Below are 18,798 nucleotides of genomic sequence, written 5' to 3' on the forward strand. Positions count from 1 at the left end.
CCGTCGTTTTGGACCCTCGTGTTGAAGTGTGCCCGTTCAAAAATGACATTGCGCCGCGGTATGAAGTAGCTGTCGAACTTCTTTAGGACGACTTCCAAGTTCTCAGCGTTGTCACCGGAGAGTTTGAAGGTTCCGAAGACGCCCTCAGCCTGGTCGCCCGTCAAGCAAAGGAGCGTGTCAACCTGGCGTGACCCTGATTTGTCGCAGATACCGGAAGCCGTGTAGAAACGCTCGAACCGCTTCCTCCATTTCGGCCAGTCGGCAGGAGTCGTGAAGCCGAAGGCCTCGGGCGGTTGAATGACGAAGGACGCCATGTATGTACTGGCCGCGTAGTCCAGGCCGTAGACGCTGCTGTGACGTGTGCCACCGTAGATAGGTATCCAAGTGAGAGGACGAAGCCCCGGCTGGACTTACTGTGGGAATTGCGTTACTTCTGACACCATGTTGAGTGGAGGAAAGCGAGACCGTTGAGACGCCAACCGGACCGCTTTATTCCAGTCAGGCGAATGCCGGCACGAACCCGAGATGCGTCCCAGCCGCCACAAGCCTCACGCCGGCGCACAGCCGCGCAGCCAAGCCAAGCCACACAGACGGCCTAGCCACTGCATGCGGCTAATGCCTACAACATGCACCATCAAGCGCAACCCATTTCTTGCTTTCTTATTATCAGCCTTTCCGTATAAATTCCTGCACCGAAGGGACAGTAGATAATAATCAGCCTTTCAAATACCATGCTTTGTATACGAGGCGCTCAAAAAGAAGTTCACAAATCCACCAGAGAATTTTATTCCGCACGAAACTATCTCCCCTATCGAAAAAAAAAAGTGATACACTGAAGCAGCGCGTAGCACCGTTCAACACTGCGGTCAGCATCACCACTGTGATCTGTGCTAAGAAGACATTTTCTGAAAAGTAACGCCCGCGCTGTGCTGCAGTGTCCAAGACAGAAGAAAAAAAAGGCGTCACAACAGAGGCTGCCAGTTGTGAGTTGTCTGAGAAAGTAGAAGATTAGGCTGTTTACAATGGAGTCACCCTACGATTTTTTCGCCCTGAAGAATCAAGCTGGTATCCAAACGATGGGCACCATTTTTTTCGTAAGTTCGTTCGTTTTTCTCTCAAGCCACAAGAAAACCACATTAACATTTTCGTGACTCTATTAACGGGCAGGTTCGCGTTTCTCGACAAAATCGTTTTCTTTCTCTGCTGTTTGATTGAAGAGGCAAAGTCAGTCAAAGTGGGCTTTAGAAAATGCAACTCAAATAATTTACAGTCGCATCTGCTCCCGCTCTGTACTTCTACGTCGAGTACCGTCCGATTTCTGAGGGGAGCCGCCGCGGTAGATCAGTGGTTATGACGCTCGGCTGCTGACCCGAAAGACGCGGGTTCGATCCCGGCCGCGGCGGTCGAATTTCGACTGTGGCGAAATTCTAGAATTCTAGAGGCCCGTGTGCTGTGCGATGTCAGTGCACGTTAAAGAACCCCAGGTTGTCGAATTTCCCGGAGTCCTTCACTAGGGCGTCCCTCATAGGCTGAGTCGCCTGGGAAGTTAAACCCCCATAAACCGAAGCAATTTCTAAGGGCGTGTTAATGTTGCCAGCATGTGACGTATTAGATATACTTTAAACCCAATTGGATGAAAAACAAAGTTAATTTAGTGTTATTTGAGGCTATACTCAAATACATTGCATTACACTGCCAAAAATATTTCTTTGAAACAACCGTTTATTATCTGGAAACGCAGTGCCGCCCTATGTGACGACATCGTTGCAGCCTATGCCCATCGCTGCGCCCTGCAGAGAAGCCTGACCCCCAATGGGGATTTATTCTGCGATTACGTCACCATTTCAAATCCTAGCACAAAAATGCTTCGAATGCGTTACCTCCAAGTTTTACACATTCTACCCCTTTAAACTCGTCGAATTCTAAAACATCTTCACCTGCCCTTTAAGGAAACGCATGTACTGGGTCCACCTTTGTTCTCGAAGAAGCAATGCGGTTTTGTGGCCCTTGTATTGCTGGCTCGTCTCGCAGTCTGAAAGTCCTGGGTTCAATTGCGCGCACCTCCGGAAGAAATCTTTTTTTTTTATACCATGGTGACGTCATCTAGAATTTTCGGGACCACGTTTGCATTCAGCGACGACAACGCCGGGTTTCGTTTCTGATGAACCATATATGACTCTTTCGCATTAGAAATGCCTTCTATTTTTCGTGTACTGGTCATACTGCATTGAAATCTCTCCACAGTTTTCTGCATCATGCGACCCATCTAATTGCACGTATATGCATAGTATCAATGCAATTACCCTGTGGGGAATTATGTGGCGCAGTGATGTTACAAACTGAATAATGAATGTCGGCGTAGAAGTGATAAGAAAAGACCATTCGGCATGATCCAATACCCGCAGTAACATATGTAGGCCATAGCAGGCCAGCGTGCTGTAATCTTTGCGTTCCGCCGTCGCGCCGGCAACAACTATTGGCCTCCGCGGCCGGGGCTACTCAAGGCGGTGCGCTAGCGGGATTGCATTTCCTGAACAAGTTAGCGCTCAAAGTATCAGTGCGCCAATGCAGTTATCGGTGAACTTTTTAGGCTATGGATGATGCTGCTTGAAGATGCACGAAGTCAAAATGCGGCAGCTGGATACTGGAAGGGCGTGAGAAGTAATCAATGCGGAAGCAAAAATGGACCCGAAGGAAACATAATCCGAAGAAAGCAATAGCACCGGCGGAAGGATGGTGGAATGCTACGCGCTCTATATCAATCAGATAAGATTAGGGTACACTGACTTTGCAGTGCATCCAATTAAGGCATCCCGACCATGATTTTCTATAACGCCGTGAAAATACATTGCAGCATTTCTCTTCCTCTTCGAGCTTTATTGTCAAAGCCTGTGGCGGAAATATGGCATGACATCTGCGGTTAATTGTTCTTTTCCGTTCCAGACGTTACACAGTCTCTTCCTGATGGCGCAGGTGTTCGCAGTCATGAGCGGCCAGGATATGATAATGCGCCTGAAGTTCGCCTCCATCAACACGTCGTTCCTTGGTAGGAAACATAGCAACGAATTCAGCCTCGAGCTCAAGTGTATTTCGAAAAAAAAGGACATTGTTTGATCTAATGTCCTTCAGAAAGTTTCGAACTGTGCTACTTCAGATGTGTTCATTTCTTCGCTACCCCCTTTTCTTGCGGAAAGTAATATTCCCGCCGATATTTATGCACAATACAACACTGCGCATGGCCTTGAATACGGCTTTTTATGTTTTTAAATGCGCAGTAAACAGTAAATTTTGGTTAAGAGAGCGACAGGTGAAAATATCTGCCCTCTGGCTTTGGCGTGTTTAATTGAATCTGATTTGCTGGCTTATTCATTTGAGATAGTCTAGCTCCCCTCGATTATAAATGAAGAGCCCACTCTGGAAATGTCGTTTGTATTACTTTTCCTATAGTCCTTGTAATTAAAAAGGCACTTCGCCACTTTTAACCTGTCCTTCTAACAGCTCGACCTTTCCTGAGACAGCCGCTTCTCCATCCGTTTTGTAGCCGTTGCGGCATCGGTTTCGGCAAAAGGAAAGGGTTTTCTGTTGGTTTCTTCTAGCGACCTGATCGGCAATTGCGCAGACATTTCCAAGTATAACTGATGCTGGAGAGTGCAGTTGGCAACCACTCGCCCGAACGTTCTCATACGGTGTCTTCGACTGGTCGCTTTAGATCGCTCTAGAGCGCTCTGAGAGGCGACCGCACATTCAGCTGGTCGAAACCGGCCGCTCTGACTACATTCGGCTGGCTCTTTCTGAGCGCTCGCCTCCAGCTCAGAGCGCTCTGAGGCGCTCCGAGAAAAAAGTCGGAGCGGCTCCGAGATGAGTCCACGTGACAGAGCCACTTCCGCCATATCGCGAAAGCGGTACGAGGCCTCGGCGTCCACTGCGCGTAGGCAGAAACAAGTGTGGGTTTTTTGACGCAGTAGTAACGGCCTTGCTGTGTTGTGTTTTGCGGGTGCCACGCTGTGTGAGGCAAAATTTCCAAGAGACGCCGGATAACTACGCTAGGAACGCGGTCTGTGTTGCTGTAAAATGACAACAGCGATTCCAGCAGCAGCTCAGACGAGGACGACAGTGCTATCCAGAAGGCGATGTTCGAAAAATGAACGTCCCGTGGGACGGAAACCCGGGGTAGCGATCGATACAGGCTAAGCGGCGACCGCGATGCAAACTGTGTGCGGCCACGTGCGGCTAAAGGTATTCAAGGGACCTTACATGCGGCTACAGCTGACAACAGTAGCGGTGCCGCGTAGTGGTTCCGGAAGTTACGTACCCCTTCTGCCTCCTGCGCTTCCGCTCTAAAAACTCGCGGACCATTCGGCTTGACTAGTCTCTCTATGCGCTCAGAGCGAGAGCGGCTCCCACCAGATCCTAACCGGATCGTGGGAGCGACCAGTCGAAGACACCAATAGGTTTCGATGCACAAGTTTGTCGTAAGTCAGGTGTTTATTTGCTGTTTAATTTAAGCTTGCTTAATACTTATCTTTAGGCAGCATGGTGGAAGGAAGCAGAATACGTAAGCCTGCTCGGCGATCTGAGACGATTTTTAAGCCGATGAGCTGATAACCATGAGGCAGGTGCGCATGCCTGCGCAGCTGCCGCCGTTGCTAACACGAGCCCCACTCTGCAACTTCACCTCGATACATTCTAATGTCCGGCCGCTGCGACATAATGGTAGTAAATGAACAGCGGCACTATGAATAAATTTTTTGGAGAGAGTTCTTCGTATTTTTTTTCGGACGGCAGCAGTTAAGTGTCTCGAAGACCTTCGCTTTATTAAGCCGTTCAAGCTGCACACTGCTTTACATGTTTTTGCTGTGCTTATAGAAGGCTCGTCGTTCCTGAGGGCTTGCTCTAACCATCCACAATTTTACCTACAGAGATTTGCTTGGCGCTGGTACCACGAATGCTGTTAGTGTTCGTCACCATTTGCGTGGACCTGCTGCTTGTTATCGGGATTGAAGACGTAAGCCTCCTTGACATTAAGGCGTATATGTTGGCGACTGATCGTTCAACGGGGTCTTAATTTCGGCGTATCTCTGTTCCTGTTAATAATGGGTAGTTTGAAAGCGCCTCCAAGGCACCTCTAACTCTTCCTGTTATTGCGGAGCGCAAAGCATTGTTACTAAGGAAAAACTATTGCGCATGCCCATACCCACGTAGGACACAGTTGCCAAATGGCTACAGTGAGCACTTGAGTAACAAACGCAAAAACGAAGACACACCAGCTTTGCACTCAGTACAAGCCGAAGTTTCACGGACATCACTTTTAATTGGGAGGAAAATGTAAAATAGTGCAAGGTGCCGTTGACAACACACTGATGGGTATAGTCTAATCTTCCGATGCGTAGGAAAATCTTGGTTTTAAAGTTTGTCCGGCGCTTGGACAGAGTAAGTGAGACTTAGAAAGAGAACTAATGTGGTCCGTTTTTGACCATAAATAGGAGAAGCCTACAATCACCCAAAGGAGGCTATTTAGATTTACTGATTCTTGTGGTGCAATCTTACGATATGCGGAAAAATGTCGTTCGTAAACTTTTACTTCTTTTAAAAAATCCTCTTGTCCAGAATTTCTGTCTGTATTTTCAGCTCCTTCAGTTTTTCCTGAATAGTAAAGTGCCTTCCTTTAATATATAAAGATATTGTAAATATAAGCTATGTATGTAATATATATATATATATATATATATATATATATATATATATATATATATGTGTGTGTGTGTGTGTGTGTGTGTGTGTGTGTGTGTGTGTGTGTGTGTGTGTGTGTGGTGTGTGTGTGTGTGTGTGTGTGTGTGTGTGTGTGTGTGTGTGTGTGTGTGTGTGTGTGTGTGTGTGTGTGTGTGTGTGTGTGTGTGTGTGCGCGTGTGTGTGTGTGTGTGTGTGTGTGTGTGTGTGTGTGTGTGTGTGTGTGTGTGTGTGTGTGTGTGTGTGTGTGTGTGTGTGTGTGTGTGTGTGTGTGTGTGTGTGTGTGTGTGTGCGCGCGCGCGCAAAGTTGAGAAACACTTCATTTAGCCGTAGATTTATTTTGAGTCGACGTATGTATGTAGAACCTGTATGTATGTATGTATGTATGTATGTATGTATGTATGTATGTATGTATGTATGTATGTATGTATGTATGTATGTATGTATGTATGTATGTATGTATGTATAACCATATGTTTTATATATAGATACAAACTATACAAGCTTAGCGATAACGTAATTTCAAGCCATTATTGCAGTGGGCTGAGCCGGGGAGTTGTTATATTTTAACTTCGTAAGTTAGAAGATTCAAACTTTTTAGTTGTGATCGAAAATCCGGTACTAAGACTTATTCAGTGGCGGTGACTTTGAACAAATCATATTACTAATGCTGCAAATTAAAACTCCGAACGGCAAACACTTCGGCATCTTACAGTGCTTTGGTGCCGAAAACGCACGGGCATAAAGTTTTCACCCTTGCCGCAGGATTCTCCAAGAGCAATGAAACTATTTGTCAACTGGACAGCAGCAGAGGTTGTCGCAGATTTCCTCCTCTGCGTCACCATGGTTGCGTTCAAGAGCACTCGGCGTAACGTAAGCAAGCTCATCCTTGTTTATATTTTTGCTCAGCGCACACTGTCACGAGGTGGTGAACAGAGCAGCAATCTTCAAGGCGAAGAATGTGGCACTGAACAGCATATTAGGAATAGCAGTGATAGTACACGCGCACTCATCTGGCGACGAAGGTCAGAATACCCTTTGCTCAGTTCCGTGCTATATTTAAAAAGCACACTGAACATTAGACATAAGACGCCTGAAACACCAAAACATCATGGAAATTGCTACACGTAATCGTGATTGCTCCAGAGTGCTTTGGCCTCTGCTCGCAAGGAGACAGAAATTGATAATGCCGCGTGCCGGAGGTAGAGAGTAAATAACAAATTAGCACAAAAACTCTTCATGCGAGTATAAAGCATCTAGATGGGCCAACGTCGAATTGTGCCAAGCTTGTGAGGTGTGAGCTATACACCAACAAAGCCAGGCTTTTGTTTGTTGGTTTTATAGGGTTTTATACCCCTGTCACGCGGCAAGTTTCAATTGCCATCGAGTCGAGGGTCTTCGAAATTCTCAATCGCCATCGAACTCGAAGGAGTTGTGTCGCTGCTACACGGCAAATCTCAATGACCATTGAAATGGTTCTCGTGTCTTACGCCAAGCTTGTGTGGCGCCACAATCGCTACTTTGGATTTTGCAAAAATAACAAAAATATTTGATAAATGTATGCTAAATACTTAAATACACGCATACGCGCATGTCGTTTAAAAGCCTTTTTATTGCGCGTACGCGGCGGACAGAAGCAGACACTGCTGTAGCCACTCTGATACAAGACGAGCCACAACCAAGCCAGTCCAACTACGTCGGAGCGCTGCTTCGTCAGGCTTAAGACCAGAGAAATCGCCTTGATATCTGAAAAACAAGAGCTATTTGTCTCTTGAAACTTTATGCGAGCGTAAGAATGGACAAATCGAAGGCGAATACAACAGCTTAGAGCACGATATTGCTTTGAGGGATTAGCGACGAAGCTATTATCGCTGTGAAGCGGGCGGACAGGGCGCCGCCATGTTGTCAACGCTAAGTACGCAAGGAGCACAAAGACCGCAACGCAAAATTAATGCGCTTAATGCGCATAAAACCAGTCTTATACAATTTTAAAATTATTGTACTGACTGCTTGCATTAAAGTTTAGGCGAATAATGTTTGTTCGTGCTTTTGTACCGTGAATGTGTCGTGTACGAAAGTGCGCTTGGCGCCGCTCGAAGCAACGGTAGCAACCTTGGTCTGCGCTCGAAGGCCCTCGAAATCTCGATGGAGTTCCGCGCTGCTCCGTTGACTCGATAGACTATTGACTCGATGACCATTGAAACTGCCCGTGTAGCAGCGCTCGATCGCCTTTGAGTCGACAGACTATCGGTTCGAGGGCCTTCGAAATGCCCGTGTGACAGGGGTATAACATCCCAAAACGACTCAGGCTATAGGGACGTCGAAGTTGACTCCGGATAATTTCGACCACCTGGGGTTCTTTAACGTGCACTGGCATCGCATAGTACACGGGCCTCTAGCATTTCACCTCCATCCAAATGCGACCGCCGCGGCTGGGATCCCTACGCTTTTTCCTCTTCCCTACGGCAAATCTGGCGATTGTGCCCTTCTCTCGCCCTTTCCCTCGTCCCGACTTCTCAACAGGAACTCATGGCATGCATGATATCTTACATATGTCTCGCAGTCTTCGATTCTCGTTCTCTCATTTCCTAGTCTGTGTACTTGAGTCAGCAGCATGTTATGCACGAACTGTGCTTGGATGCGATACGTAACAGCGATCTGGACGCCGAGTACTGCGGTCCTCCTTTTCTTCGAAAGTCCACATTCTGCAAGGTTGCGACGTGTGGGGCCTGCCACGTGCATGCAATCAAGAGAGAATCGGGGTGCTGCCGTACGTGAAATTGTGAATTATGAGGTTTCAAAGGGTACAAGCACAAAAATATTGAACGCAAAAAAGCGATAAGGTTCGTTTCATGGGGCGTAAGGAGATGCCTTCTAGCAAGTGACAGTGCGCGGTGTTGAGTAGAACATATTTTACGCGAAAGCGTGAATGCCCCGTGTCATAGAAAAGTCGGTGTCCGCGTTGGCGGCGGCGTGATTGAAAAGTCCGGATTATTCGAAAAGGTGGCTGTTCCAAGAGGCTCCCATAGATGGCATGCACCAGCCACACAAGCGGAGCATTGGAAACTCCTGGTTCTCGGGTTGCGGGTCAGGCATGCTACACCAAGACCACGCTTTCATGTTCGCACAGCTTGTTTAAAGTGTGGCTTATTATGTATGTCCTGTGGTCTTTCACATAATGATTGTAACTGAGAAAGAGGAAACAGTGTCCTTGTCTGCGTCTGCGTGGGCAAGAAGAACCGCTGTCACGTTGTACTCTTAAAGGCGGAGCTTAAGTGTCCCCCCAATTTTTAATATGATTTTTAGTGTTGTCCGAGGAGCCACTCGACATTTCCACCTGCGTTGAGTGACGTCAATGTGCACTGGCCCCAATACTGTGATGTCATCGAACAACTGCGTCTTCACAAGAATAACTAGTGCTTGCCGGTGACGCCGACGTCGTCAGGACTGTGGTAGTCTAGGTTAGCCAGTCGACCATAACCTTATGGCGCTCTTTCACGCTGGCGCCGAGCCAGACCGAAACTTCCCGTGCAAAATCATTTTTAATTAATTACTCACGCTTCGCACAGGTGTTTTGCGCTCAATTTCATGATTACTCGGCCAGTACGGCTCTGCCAAGACAAGAAAAAAGAAACGGACTCCGAAAAACTTCGTTAGTACATGTTTCCTAAGCGACACATGAGACCTATGAGGGACGCCGTAGCGGAGGGCTCCGGATTCGGTTGCATTGCTTGGGGTTCTTTAACTGGTGTTGACACCACACAGGATATGGTCGTCCCCGCATTTCGCCCCCATCAAAATACGGCCGCCACAGCCGGTATTGAACCCGAGACAATGGCATCCGCAGCAGAATGCCAAAACCACTGAGCCACCACGACGGGCTGCTGCCGCAAGTCAGCATCATCATCATCAGCCTGACTACACCAACTGCTGGGCAAAGGCATATCGCATGTCTCTCTTATTCACCCTGTTCTTTGCCAGCTGCGCCCACCCTATGCCTGCAAACTTCTTGATATCATCCGCCCACCTAAACTTCTGCCGCCCCCTGCTACGCTTGCCTTCTCTTGGAATCCACTCCGTTACCCTTAAGGACGAGTGGTTGTCTTGCCTTCGCATCACATGCCCTGCCCAAGCCCATTTCTTCCACTTCATTTCCACCAGGATGTAATTAACCCGTGTTTGTGCCCTCACACACTCTTCCCACTGTTGGTCTCTTCACGTTACACCTATCATTTTCCTTTCCATGGCTCGCTGCGTTGTCCTTAACGTATGCTGAACCCTTTTCATTAGTTTCTGCCGCATAGGCGCGTGACAGTAAGATACAGCTGTTAAATACTCTACTATGGGGGTGGCATTGGTAAACTGGCATCCATGATCTGAGAAAGCCTTCTATATGTGCTCCAACGCTTTCTTATCCTTCTAGTTATCTCCCTCTCATGACCCGGATCTCCTGTCCCTACCGGCCCTAAGTAAACGTATTCCTTTACCACTTCCAGCACCTCGCTGCCAATTGTGAACTGCTGTTCCCTTGCTAGACTGTTGAACACTTCTTTGGTTTTCTGCATAATAATTTTTAGACCCACCGTTCTGCTCTGCCTGTCTAAGTCATTAATCATCATTTGCAGTTCACCTACTGAGTGAATCAGTAAGGCAATGTCATCAGCGAATCGCATATTATTTAGGTATTCTCCATTAACTCTTATCCTGAACTGTTCCCAATTCAGGCCTCGGAATACTGTTATTTCTTCCGAACGTTAGTTACTGTGACCGTTGACACCTCGGGGAGTAAAGACTGAGCCGCACTAATTAAAGCCAAAAACCGCGCGTAAGACTCGTTCGGGCGGCGGGGCCGCGCGCGCGGGAGCCTCACAAAACGACGATGCCCAGGCTTGTGCTGCCTACAGGAGAACGCACGGAGTGGAGTTAGTCTGTGCCATCTGTAACGATGAATGCACGGTAGTCTCAAGAGGTGCAGGGACGTTTCTTGCATGAGATGGCGTCGGCCTGCTTAACTCGCAGACGCCAGTAGCATTCCGGACGGAGCATTTCGCGCACTTAAGCCACTTGGCTGTTCGGCACTCAGCTGCCCGATGGTTCCTTTTCGCACTTTTGAAGCACCGTCTCTCTTTGGCCATCGTCTCCTTCTTTAATTTCAGCGGAACGAAGGCCACACAGTCGTGCAGAAGGTGATCTTCTGGCACCACAAAATGAGCACTGTGACTCGCTGCCCTTTACAGCGAAGACTGCTGCAGAATGCGTCTTTCCCTTTAGGCTTGACTCCCTCGGTTTGGCTGTGCGACTGGCGGCTGCTGTACTGTGCTAGTTCTCTGCTCTCCACTTCCATTCTTAAGAAATCTAGGAAATCTTGGAGGTCGTCTTGGGGACTGGTTTCAGCGGTAACTTTCTTCGGGCAGTATTCAAGACACACCACTGATCAGGAATGCTTTCTCAAGGCAGTCAGCAACAACACGCCATACGTTCGCGATGTCACTCCCAGTGTCTCGAGGCTTCAGACTCCCGACTGGATTTCATCATAAAGGGTCCTAAGCCTTTCTGTGTCGTGGAGGTTATGTACCGGGCGAACACCGAGCAACTGTGACATGTGTTCTTCGATATTGACATTTTCTTTCCTGAATCTTTCCGTCAGGGTCTTGATCGCCACTGCGTGGTTTTCATTGCATAGGCATAGCCCTTCGTTGGCCGCGACCCTCTTTCCGTGAGGTAACTCGTCAGGTACTGGAATTTAGTGATTGGTGAAAGAACTTCATTCTTGTGAATTGTTCATTCGAACTGATTCCAAAATCTCTGCTATGACCGCAAGTCGCCGCTAAACTTGGCGATTTCTAGCTTCGGAAGTTTGGTGGTTGCCGACGGCAGTTGGCTTGTGGTGATGCCGGTGTTCACTGAAGACTGCGAACTAGGCTCGGAAAGAGCCCCCGTTACTGATGGGGTTGTGGATCTTTCTTCGCTCGAAGTTTGGTTACGTAGGGCTCTTTTGATGCGTGTTTTCGTGACGCTGATTTTCTCACAGAAGACAGATACGGCTGCTAATTGGGCGTCGAGTTCCTGCAGGTCTACCCTGTTCTGAATGCTGTCCTTAACTGCTTTAAGCTCTTCTGATTGCTCGAATAGGAGGTCAAGTTGCTCTTTGCTCTTCAAGCTCACCGCTGTGGACTGCAGGCTCTTGTAGGAGCGTGCTGGCTGCTGTGATGATCTTGTCGATCGCTTGTCGTAGTGAGGTTTGCTTCTTCTGAAGTCGTTCCATGGCGTTCTTGAACACCGTTAACTAAGTGCTTCCGGGTTTCGGCACCAAAGAATGTTATTAAGAGCGTTAGCTCTTACTCAACACATTTCGTGATTTCGTGGAGTCTGCTACCACCCTTGATCACAGCGCCATCTGTGGCAGCAGCTACTCTTCCCGTTTCGAGATTTCGTGAGGTCTTCTACCACCCTGAGATCAAAGCGCCATCTGTGGCTGCAACTAGAAAACAGCGCATCTCGCTTTGAGACTTGTACCGCCATCTACAATAGGATTGTAGAAACAACTGCCTGCCGCATGCCAATGATGACGTCACGGTCCAATATGGTGGATGGAAGTGGAACTAAGTGAGTATGACGTCAGAGGACAAAATCGAAGCAAAGTTTCGGTTTCTGGAATCCAAGATGTCGGCCATCAAAATTGGTTGTGCCTTATCCGTTCCCCCCCCCCCCCCCCCACCTCACCAAAAATATTCTAGAACTGGCAGGGAAACTGTCCCGTTAGGTGGCCGCTGTACATTCATACATCCGTCCCGCTATATATGCTCCGACAACAACGGGCACCCATCCGGGAACAGTTGTATACCGAATTTCGTAGGCAAAAAAACCCTATGGGTTGTTTTATAGAAATAAAACCACAATTGCATAATATATAAGCATTGTGTACATGCAATTACGAATTAAAGCGTTACCATATCGCACCGCAAGCCCAATTCTAGGCCCACCTTGACCCCCCAAACGAAGCAAACTCCGTTTGGGACGTACCTTGAGGGGGTGCAACTCGACAATGACTAGACGTGCATCGTAATTTCTCTGATAGATGGCGCTAGTGGCGATCGTTCCGCTAGGCGGCGTGCGTGCCCGCGTAGCCGAACATGGTGGCAATCCACCCCCTTTCAAAGGGTATTACATTCCGTTTCTCGAGACGAGCGGCGTGTTCTTCGCTTTCTTCACCTGGTAAACCAAACAGCTAACGCTCGTTACTTCAACGTAGTCCAGACGGTAGAGGCCTTTTTTTCTTCTCAACGTTTGTTACTGTGACCGTTGACAGCTCGGGGAGTAACGACTGAGCCGCACTAACTAAAGCCAAAAACTGCGCGTAAGACTCGTTCGGGCGGCGGGGCCGCGCGCGCGGGAGCCTCACAAAACAACGCTCTCTCGGTGGCTTTCACTTTCACACTGACTTTATTTAGAACACTGGTCAAAGTTCAACACAAAACACATACAGAATACAAAAGGGAACAGTGGGAAGTGGAGCAAAGAGGGCATTCCGGGTGGTTCTTGGTAGCCGGGAGAAAGAGAGAGAGAGCCACTTGTGACCTTGGTCGGACCCGGCTCACGGGCGGGTGTCGCGTTGCGGGTTCGCAGCGCCAGCCAGCTCTTTGTCCTATTCCGTTCCTTCCCTGCGAGGCCGTCTCCTATCTCCCACAAATACCTCCTGTAAACAGGCGGTGAATAGCATTGGCGAGATCGTACCTCCTTGTGTGACGCCCTTCCTTACTGGCATTTTACTGCTGACTTTATGGAGGACTATGGTACCTCTGCAGTTGCTATAGATATCATCCATTATTTTCACATGAGGATCTTCTACACCTTCATTCCGCAATGCCTGTATGACTGCTGAGGTTTCCACTGAGTCGAATGCTTTCTCGTAATCGATGAAGGCTATATATAGGGGTTCGTTATACTCTGCGCATTTCCCTATCACCTGGTTGATAGTGTGAATATGATTTATTGTGGAATATCATTTCCGAAAGCCTGCATACCTGTATAGCCTGTATCCTGTATACGGAAGCCTGTGTATAGCATTACTTCCATGAAAAGCGCCCTTGCCCTGCCGGACCTTTCTTCGCGCCGTAAATGCTTTCGACTTTGTCTTTTTCATAGAATGTATCATCATAACCCTGTGTTAAAGGATCATCTTTTTGCTCGCCCATCATACATATCCTCCCGTTCTGACCATATGTTTAAAGTTGCTGTCCCATTTTTCAGAACAAAAGCGTGTCATAATTCATTTATTCCCAAAACCAGCGCAAACTGGAACGACCTTACTCCCTCCATCGCTGCCATTTCTGACATTAACAACTTCAAGACCACTGTATTTTCTGCCGCTTTGTAAAACAATATTGTATAATATGCACTGTTTATGTTAAGTATCAATACCACTCCTTTCTGTGATACCTTCAGGCCTGAAAAGTATTCGAAATAAATAAATAAATAAATAAATAAATAAATAAATATACGCAATGCGTAATGACCTCGGCCGTACCAGAAGCTTGGAAGAACGCGAATATTATCTTAATTCATAAGAAAATAGACAGCAAGGGCTTTAAAAATTACCGACTGATCAGCTTACTGTCCGTTGCCTACAAGGTATTTATAAGGTAATCAGTAATAGAGTTTGGGCAACCTTAGACTTTAATCAACCAAATGATCAGGCCGCATGTCAGTCAGAAGACCCAAAGCAATCGCTTTGATAAAAACCCCACCAACCGTTTGCTGTTGTGCTAAACGAAGGGAGATGCGCTGCTTGTGTGGCGAACCTTCGCAGCAGTTTTGAGCCAAAGGACCGCTATGGACTCTGGCGGCCATTTATGTGCGACAATTTTTTATTTGGTCTCGTTTATGCAATTCAGCTTGATTGTGAGGCGTGATTCCAGCCCATTATTAATTGTCTGTGTTGGAGAATGTAGGAGCCCGGAGTTTTCGCAGTTATCTGCAGTGGCGACCTTAGACTTGGATGTTGTGCTCACAGTATGGAAAAAAAGTAACAAAAAGCGAACACAGTGGCTTGAGTCTGAATTAAGTACCATGCACCCTTTCGATGCGCTTCGTGAGGATTCAGATGTGAGATGTGCAATGCAGCCTAGACTGAGTGAGTTGTTTCAATGCGAGGAAATTAACGTATTGGAGAACATGGCAGATATGTCATTTTAAGAACACCAGCATTTTCCTAACTCTCGATGTGATGTAAAGTGCATGCTCATTCCCGGTTACATCAGATCCTCTAACACCCATGTTAGAAGGTCGAATTCTTGTTTGTTATGACAGTGACATCGTGGGCTTTTTAGCAGGCAACATACGCATGAATTCGGTGGCGCTAGGCAGATATCAGGGGCGCACGATGGAAGGCCAGTAACTCATGGAGCGGAGGAGTGTGGGCTTTTATCTTATTGACACACGACTCCGTTCACCCTCTGGCTTCGCCCATGCATAGAAAAAAATGAGGCATGAAAAACATTGAAGACCATATTCTTCGAGCCACTGAGGGTGGCTAACTGACGGTTCGAACACCGCTCTTTATTTTGCAGGTGAAGACTGTTTTGGGCGTCTTTGCTGGTTACGTGATTTTTCTTCTTGTAAAGGTAAGTAAACAGTGGCGCGGTAAATGTAAAGCGACAGATGCTGTGAAGGGACATTACGAAGGTTTTGAGCGCATATATACTGTAATTGTCTTGGTTTGAAAACGCTAGGTTAAGCTGGTACAAGTAGACCTGATGTTGTACTAGACTCAACTGTTCTGCCACAATTCAAAGTAAAGGGGAATTGTGAAAACAAGCGTTTCGGAAACGTAGTGGAGATATGAAACACTGCACGAAGTTATCAGCGTCATATTATTTGCTCTCACCGCTTATCTGCCTGAGAAGACCTAGCCAAACGCTGGCTGCGCTTGCTTGAAGCAATGATGATAAGCCTCAATATATTATTCGGCGCTGAACAAAAGATGCAGGCTCCGTAACAGAAAATATCATTTCTTTAGCATTCGCTGCTAGTGTATCACCTCGCGCTAATAGCGTGGATGTAAAGTAGTATAAGCAAGTAGAATTCGCTAGAAGTTTCTCGAAACTACTTGCACCTGAAAGTTGGGTCGAGAAAAGACATATCCGTCAAGTAGAGGGACGGCCAAAAACCTGCCCTATTGCGGTCTACAAACTAAGCCTTAGGAGTTGAATGTGAAGCGAAAAGGAACTGTCATGTATTCCTGTGCGCAAAAGTGAAAGACCTGTGCTCCTCCCATCTGAAATTCCAATACAGCAATTATGTTTCGGTATGCCATTGCTGAATGCATGATTAACGCCCTAAATAACTCCGTGGGGAACAAACCACGCGCATTGAAGTGTGATGCCGGGAGCAAGCAGATTTAATTATTCGAAGTGGGCGGCTTGTTGTCGTTAACAGCTGTAACAGAACTGTACACAAAAAAAACACTGGCCTGGTAATAGAAATATAATGGAAATAGACGTAATGCTGGAAGCACACCGCATGCGCGACATGCTGTTCTCTGATGGAAGCATGCGTCCCTATGTAACGAAGGCAACCCTTTCTGCACTGTGCAGGGAGTCTGCGCATATCGGGTTCGCACGTACGCCCGTTCGAAGAAGAAGAAAGACGAGGAGCCGAAGCCAGAAGAAACCCCCGCAGAGGAGCCACAACCGTCAACCAGCGGCGCAAGGAACGAAACCACTTCTGATTCGCCAGCGTCGCCTTCCGGCTCGCTCCACCGCCGGGCAGTTGGGGGACGCCGGTCGGACCCCGAAGAGACCAGGGTCATTGAAGACTCGAATGCGGCTGCAGAGCCGGAGCAGTGAAGTTAGCAGAGAGATTTTTAAAAAATGCTGCGGTTTAATACTCTGATGTAACTACAAAGCTGTTTTGCTGTATCTTGTTGTAGCAGTAATTGTCCCCTCATTCACCACTGCGCAACGTATAGACGAAAGGAAATGAGCAGTTACACTTCAACATCTGAGCGAACTAAGAGCTTTCTGAAAATTTGAAGAAATTCCGTGAAGACACAACAGTATTGTGCACTCCCTTGACGCCGAAGATTCAGTGCAGTAAAAATTTTTCGGCAATTTATTGCCACTAAACGGTGCCCCAACTAGTCTTTTAATTACGTCAGAGTAGGGCACTCAAGCACGAACACGATATGCCTGTAGCACCCTCTCTTGGGCGGCGCCAACAACCCGGCCAGCGCGCGCCACCCTGCGAGGAGAATAAAGACGGTACCTGGTCGTGGCTCGTGCAGCCACGACCTGATAGAATCTCACCGACTGCCTTGCTAAGTGTTCCAACCTTTTTCTTTTCTATCAATTATTACATTTTGACTAAATCATTAATATTTAATCACTCTCTTTATTATTATTCTTAAAATTTTAAAATCAAAACACTCATCCCTTTTCTGTTCATAACGTAAAATTCACCGGTGTTGCGCTCCCACGTGCTTTTCCTTTTTGTTAACTGCGTTCAGGTGAATAGCCAGCCGATTCTTGGCCGATCCCCCAGTGTGGGTATGTGCCATCTTTTGATAGGATAACAACAACAACATCGTGCAGCCGCGGCTGGCAGTTCTGTTCTGGAGTCGGCTCGTAGCAGTGGTCTCGTTTCCTTCGCTCCTGAGGCGTTAAGCCTACATTGGTGACCAAGGACAAGCAATGACCGATCCCGCAACATCCACGCAGCAGGATTCGCGTCCGCAGGACGTCTCGTCGCTGCAGGTTCGCCTTCCACCTTTCTGGCGCCAGAGCCCGCAAGTTTGGTTCCACCAGGTTGAGGCGCAATTTTGCCTAGCCCGCATCACGTCGGAGACGACGCGCTACTACCATGTTGCCTCAAGCCTGCCTCCTGACGTTGCCGGTGAGCTCTCCGACGTTCTCTCCGCCCCCCTTGGTGCTACACCATATCAGTGCCTGAAAACCAAGGTGCTGGAGAGATTTATGCCGTCGGACCGCACCCGCCTCCAGCAGATCCTTACCGGGGAAGACCTTGGCGACCGGCGCCCCTCCCAGTTTCTGCGCCGCATGCAACAACTTCTCGGGGAGCGCGACATCCCAAACCACTCAGCGTTGCTTCGAGAGCTTTTCCTCCAACGCCTTCCCCAGCCCATCCGCCTCGTCCTTGCGGCGGCCGGTGACGTCACCCTCGACCGCTTGGCTGAGCTCGCAGATAGCGTTCATGAGGCCACCTCCCCGTCCGTCACTGCTGTTTTGCCGCTGTTGTGATCGGAGGCCCCGACAGCGGGAACAGACGAGCTCGGCAGGCGCCATCGAACTATGTTTGACCAAAGGTGCTGTCGTCCTGAGAAGAGGATTAGGAACGGCTCCTGGCGACGGTGAGCTGTGACGAGAGGCCTCTCGTCCCTTCGTCCGGAGTATGGAATGCGGCGTTTCTCCCGAACTGCGCCCTCACGTGGACCGGCAGAAAGACCCGAACAAAGGCGCCGGACCCGCCTCGCTCGCTTGCACTTGCGCGGCCAGACAAAGCGGGGGCGGACACGGCTGATTCATCTTACCCTCTGGAATGCCCGGGGCCGTCAGGACGCATCTTTCCACGGAGGGGATCACCGCCTGCTAAGCCAACGACCTTATGCACCTGGTCAAACCGGTCGGAAACAGCATTCCAGAACCTCAAGGCGCCAGGATTCCTTATCGCCTGTGCATGTGTTTGTGGGGGCGGAGCGGTCACGGGGTTAGGGAAGAGACTATGAAGAGTGTGTATGCCCATTGGACGCTTGATCAGCCACCGGTTTCCCTAGATAGGTGCCTAGGGAATATCCACTGTATTTAAGCCGCGAGTTGGCTGGTTTCACGGCACTCCATCTCTGACTTTTGGGTCTCCCTGGTTCTGTTGTAAATATGTGGCACTTCATCTCTGACTTTTGGTCTCCCTGCTTCTCTTGTAAATAGGTAAATAAACCTTCAAGTTTACCAACCCTCCTGAAGGCTTCCCTCCGTCGTCTGCAGAGTTCATCGTCATGCGGTGAAGACCTCGGACCCGATATCCAAGCATATCAACTGGTGGCAGCGGTGGGATGGT

The 18,798-nt window shown here is 48.3% G+C and overlaps 1 protein-coding gene across 2 annotated transcripts; it reads left to right on the forward strand.

Annotated features, from left to right (window-relative positions):
* The first annotated feature begins 989 nt into the window (after positions 1 to 989).
* On the forward strand, positions 990 to 16,984 carry LOC144122961 (uncharacterized). 2 transcript variants are annotated; one of them, XM_077655906.1, is made up of 6 exons: positions 990 to 1,094; positions 2,944 to 3,046; positions 4,920 to 5,005; positions 6,493 to 6,600; positions 15,297 to 15,350; positions 16,323 to 16,984. In XM_077655906.1, exons 1-6 carry the CDS (start codon positions 1,023 to 1,025, stop codon positions 16,572 to 16,574), a joined length of 675 nt encoding a protein of 224 aa, XP_077512032.1. In that variant the 5' UTR covers positions 990 to 1,022; the 3' UTR covers positions 16,575 to 16,984. The 2 variants fall into 2 exon arrangements, with proteins under 2 accessions (XP_077512032.1, XP_077512033.1); XM_077655907.1 differs by having other exon boundaries at positions 2,974 to 3,046.
* Positions 16,985 to 18,798: the final 1,814 nt, after the last annotated feature.

Source organism: Amblyomma americanum, chromosome 3 (assembly GCF_052857255.1).
Source record: "Amblyomma americanum isolate KBUSLIRL-KWMA chromosome 3, ASM5285725v1, whole genome shotgun sequence".
Classification (NCBI taxonomy): domain Eukaryota; kingdom Metazoa; phylum Arthropoda; class Arachnida; order Ixodida; family Ixodidae; genus Amblyomma; species Amblyomma americanum.

Bases quoted from the DNA above. Each gene is read 5' to 3' on its own strand.
- LOC144122961 (XM_077655906.1), top strand. From the start codon at position 1,023: ATGGAGTCACCCTACGATTTTTTCGCCCTGAAGAATCAAGCTGGTATC. The intron at 1,095-2,943 runs GTAAGTTCGTTC...TTTCCGTTCCAG, and splicing joins CGATGGGCACCATTTTTTTC to ACGTTACACAGTCTCTTCCT. The intron at 6,601-15,296 runs GTAAGCAAGCTC...TTTATTTTGCAG, and splicing joins TCAAGAGCACTCGGCGTAAC to GTGAAGACTGTTTTGGGCGT.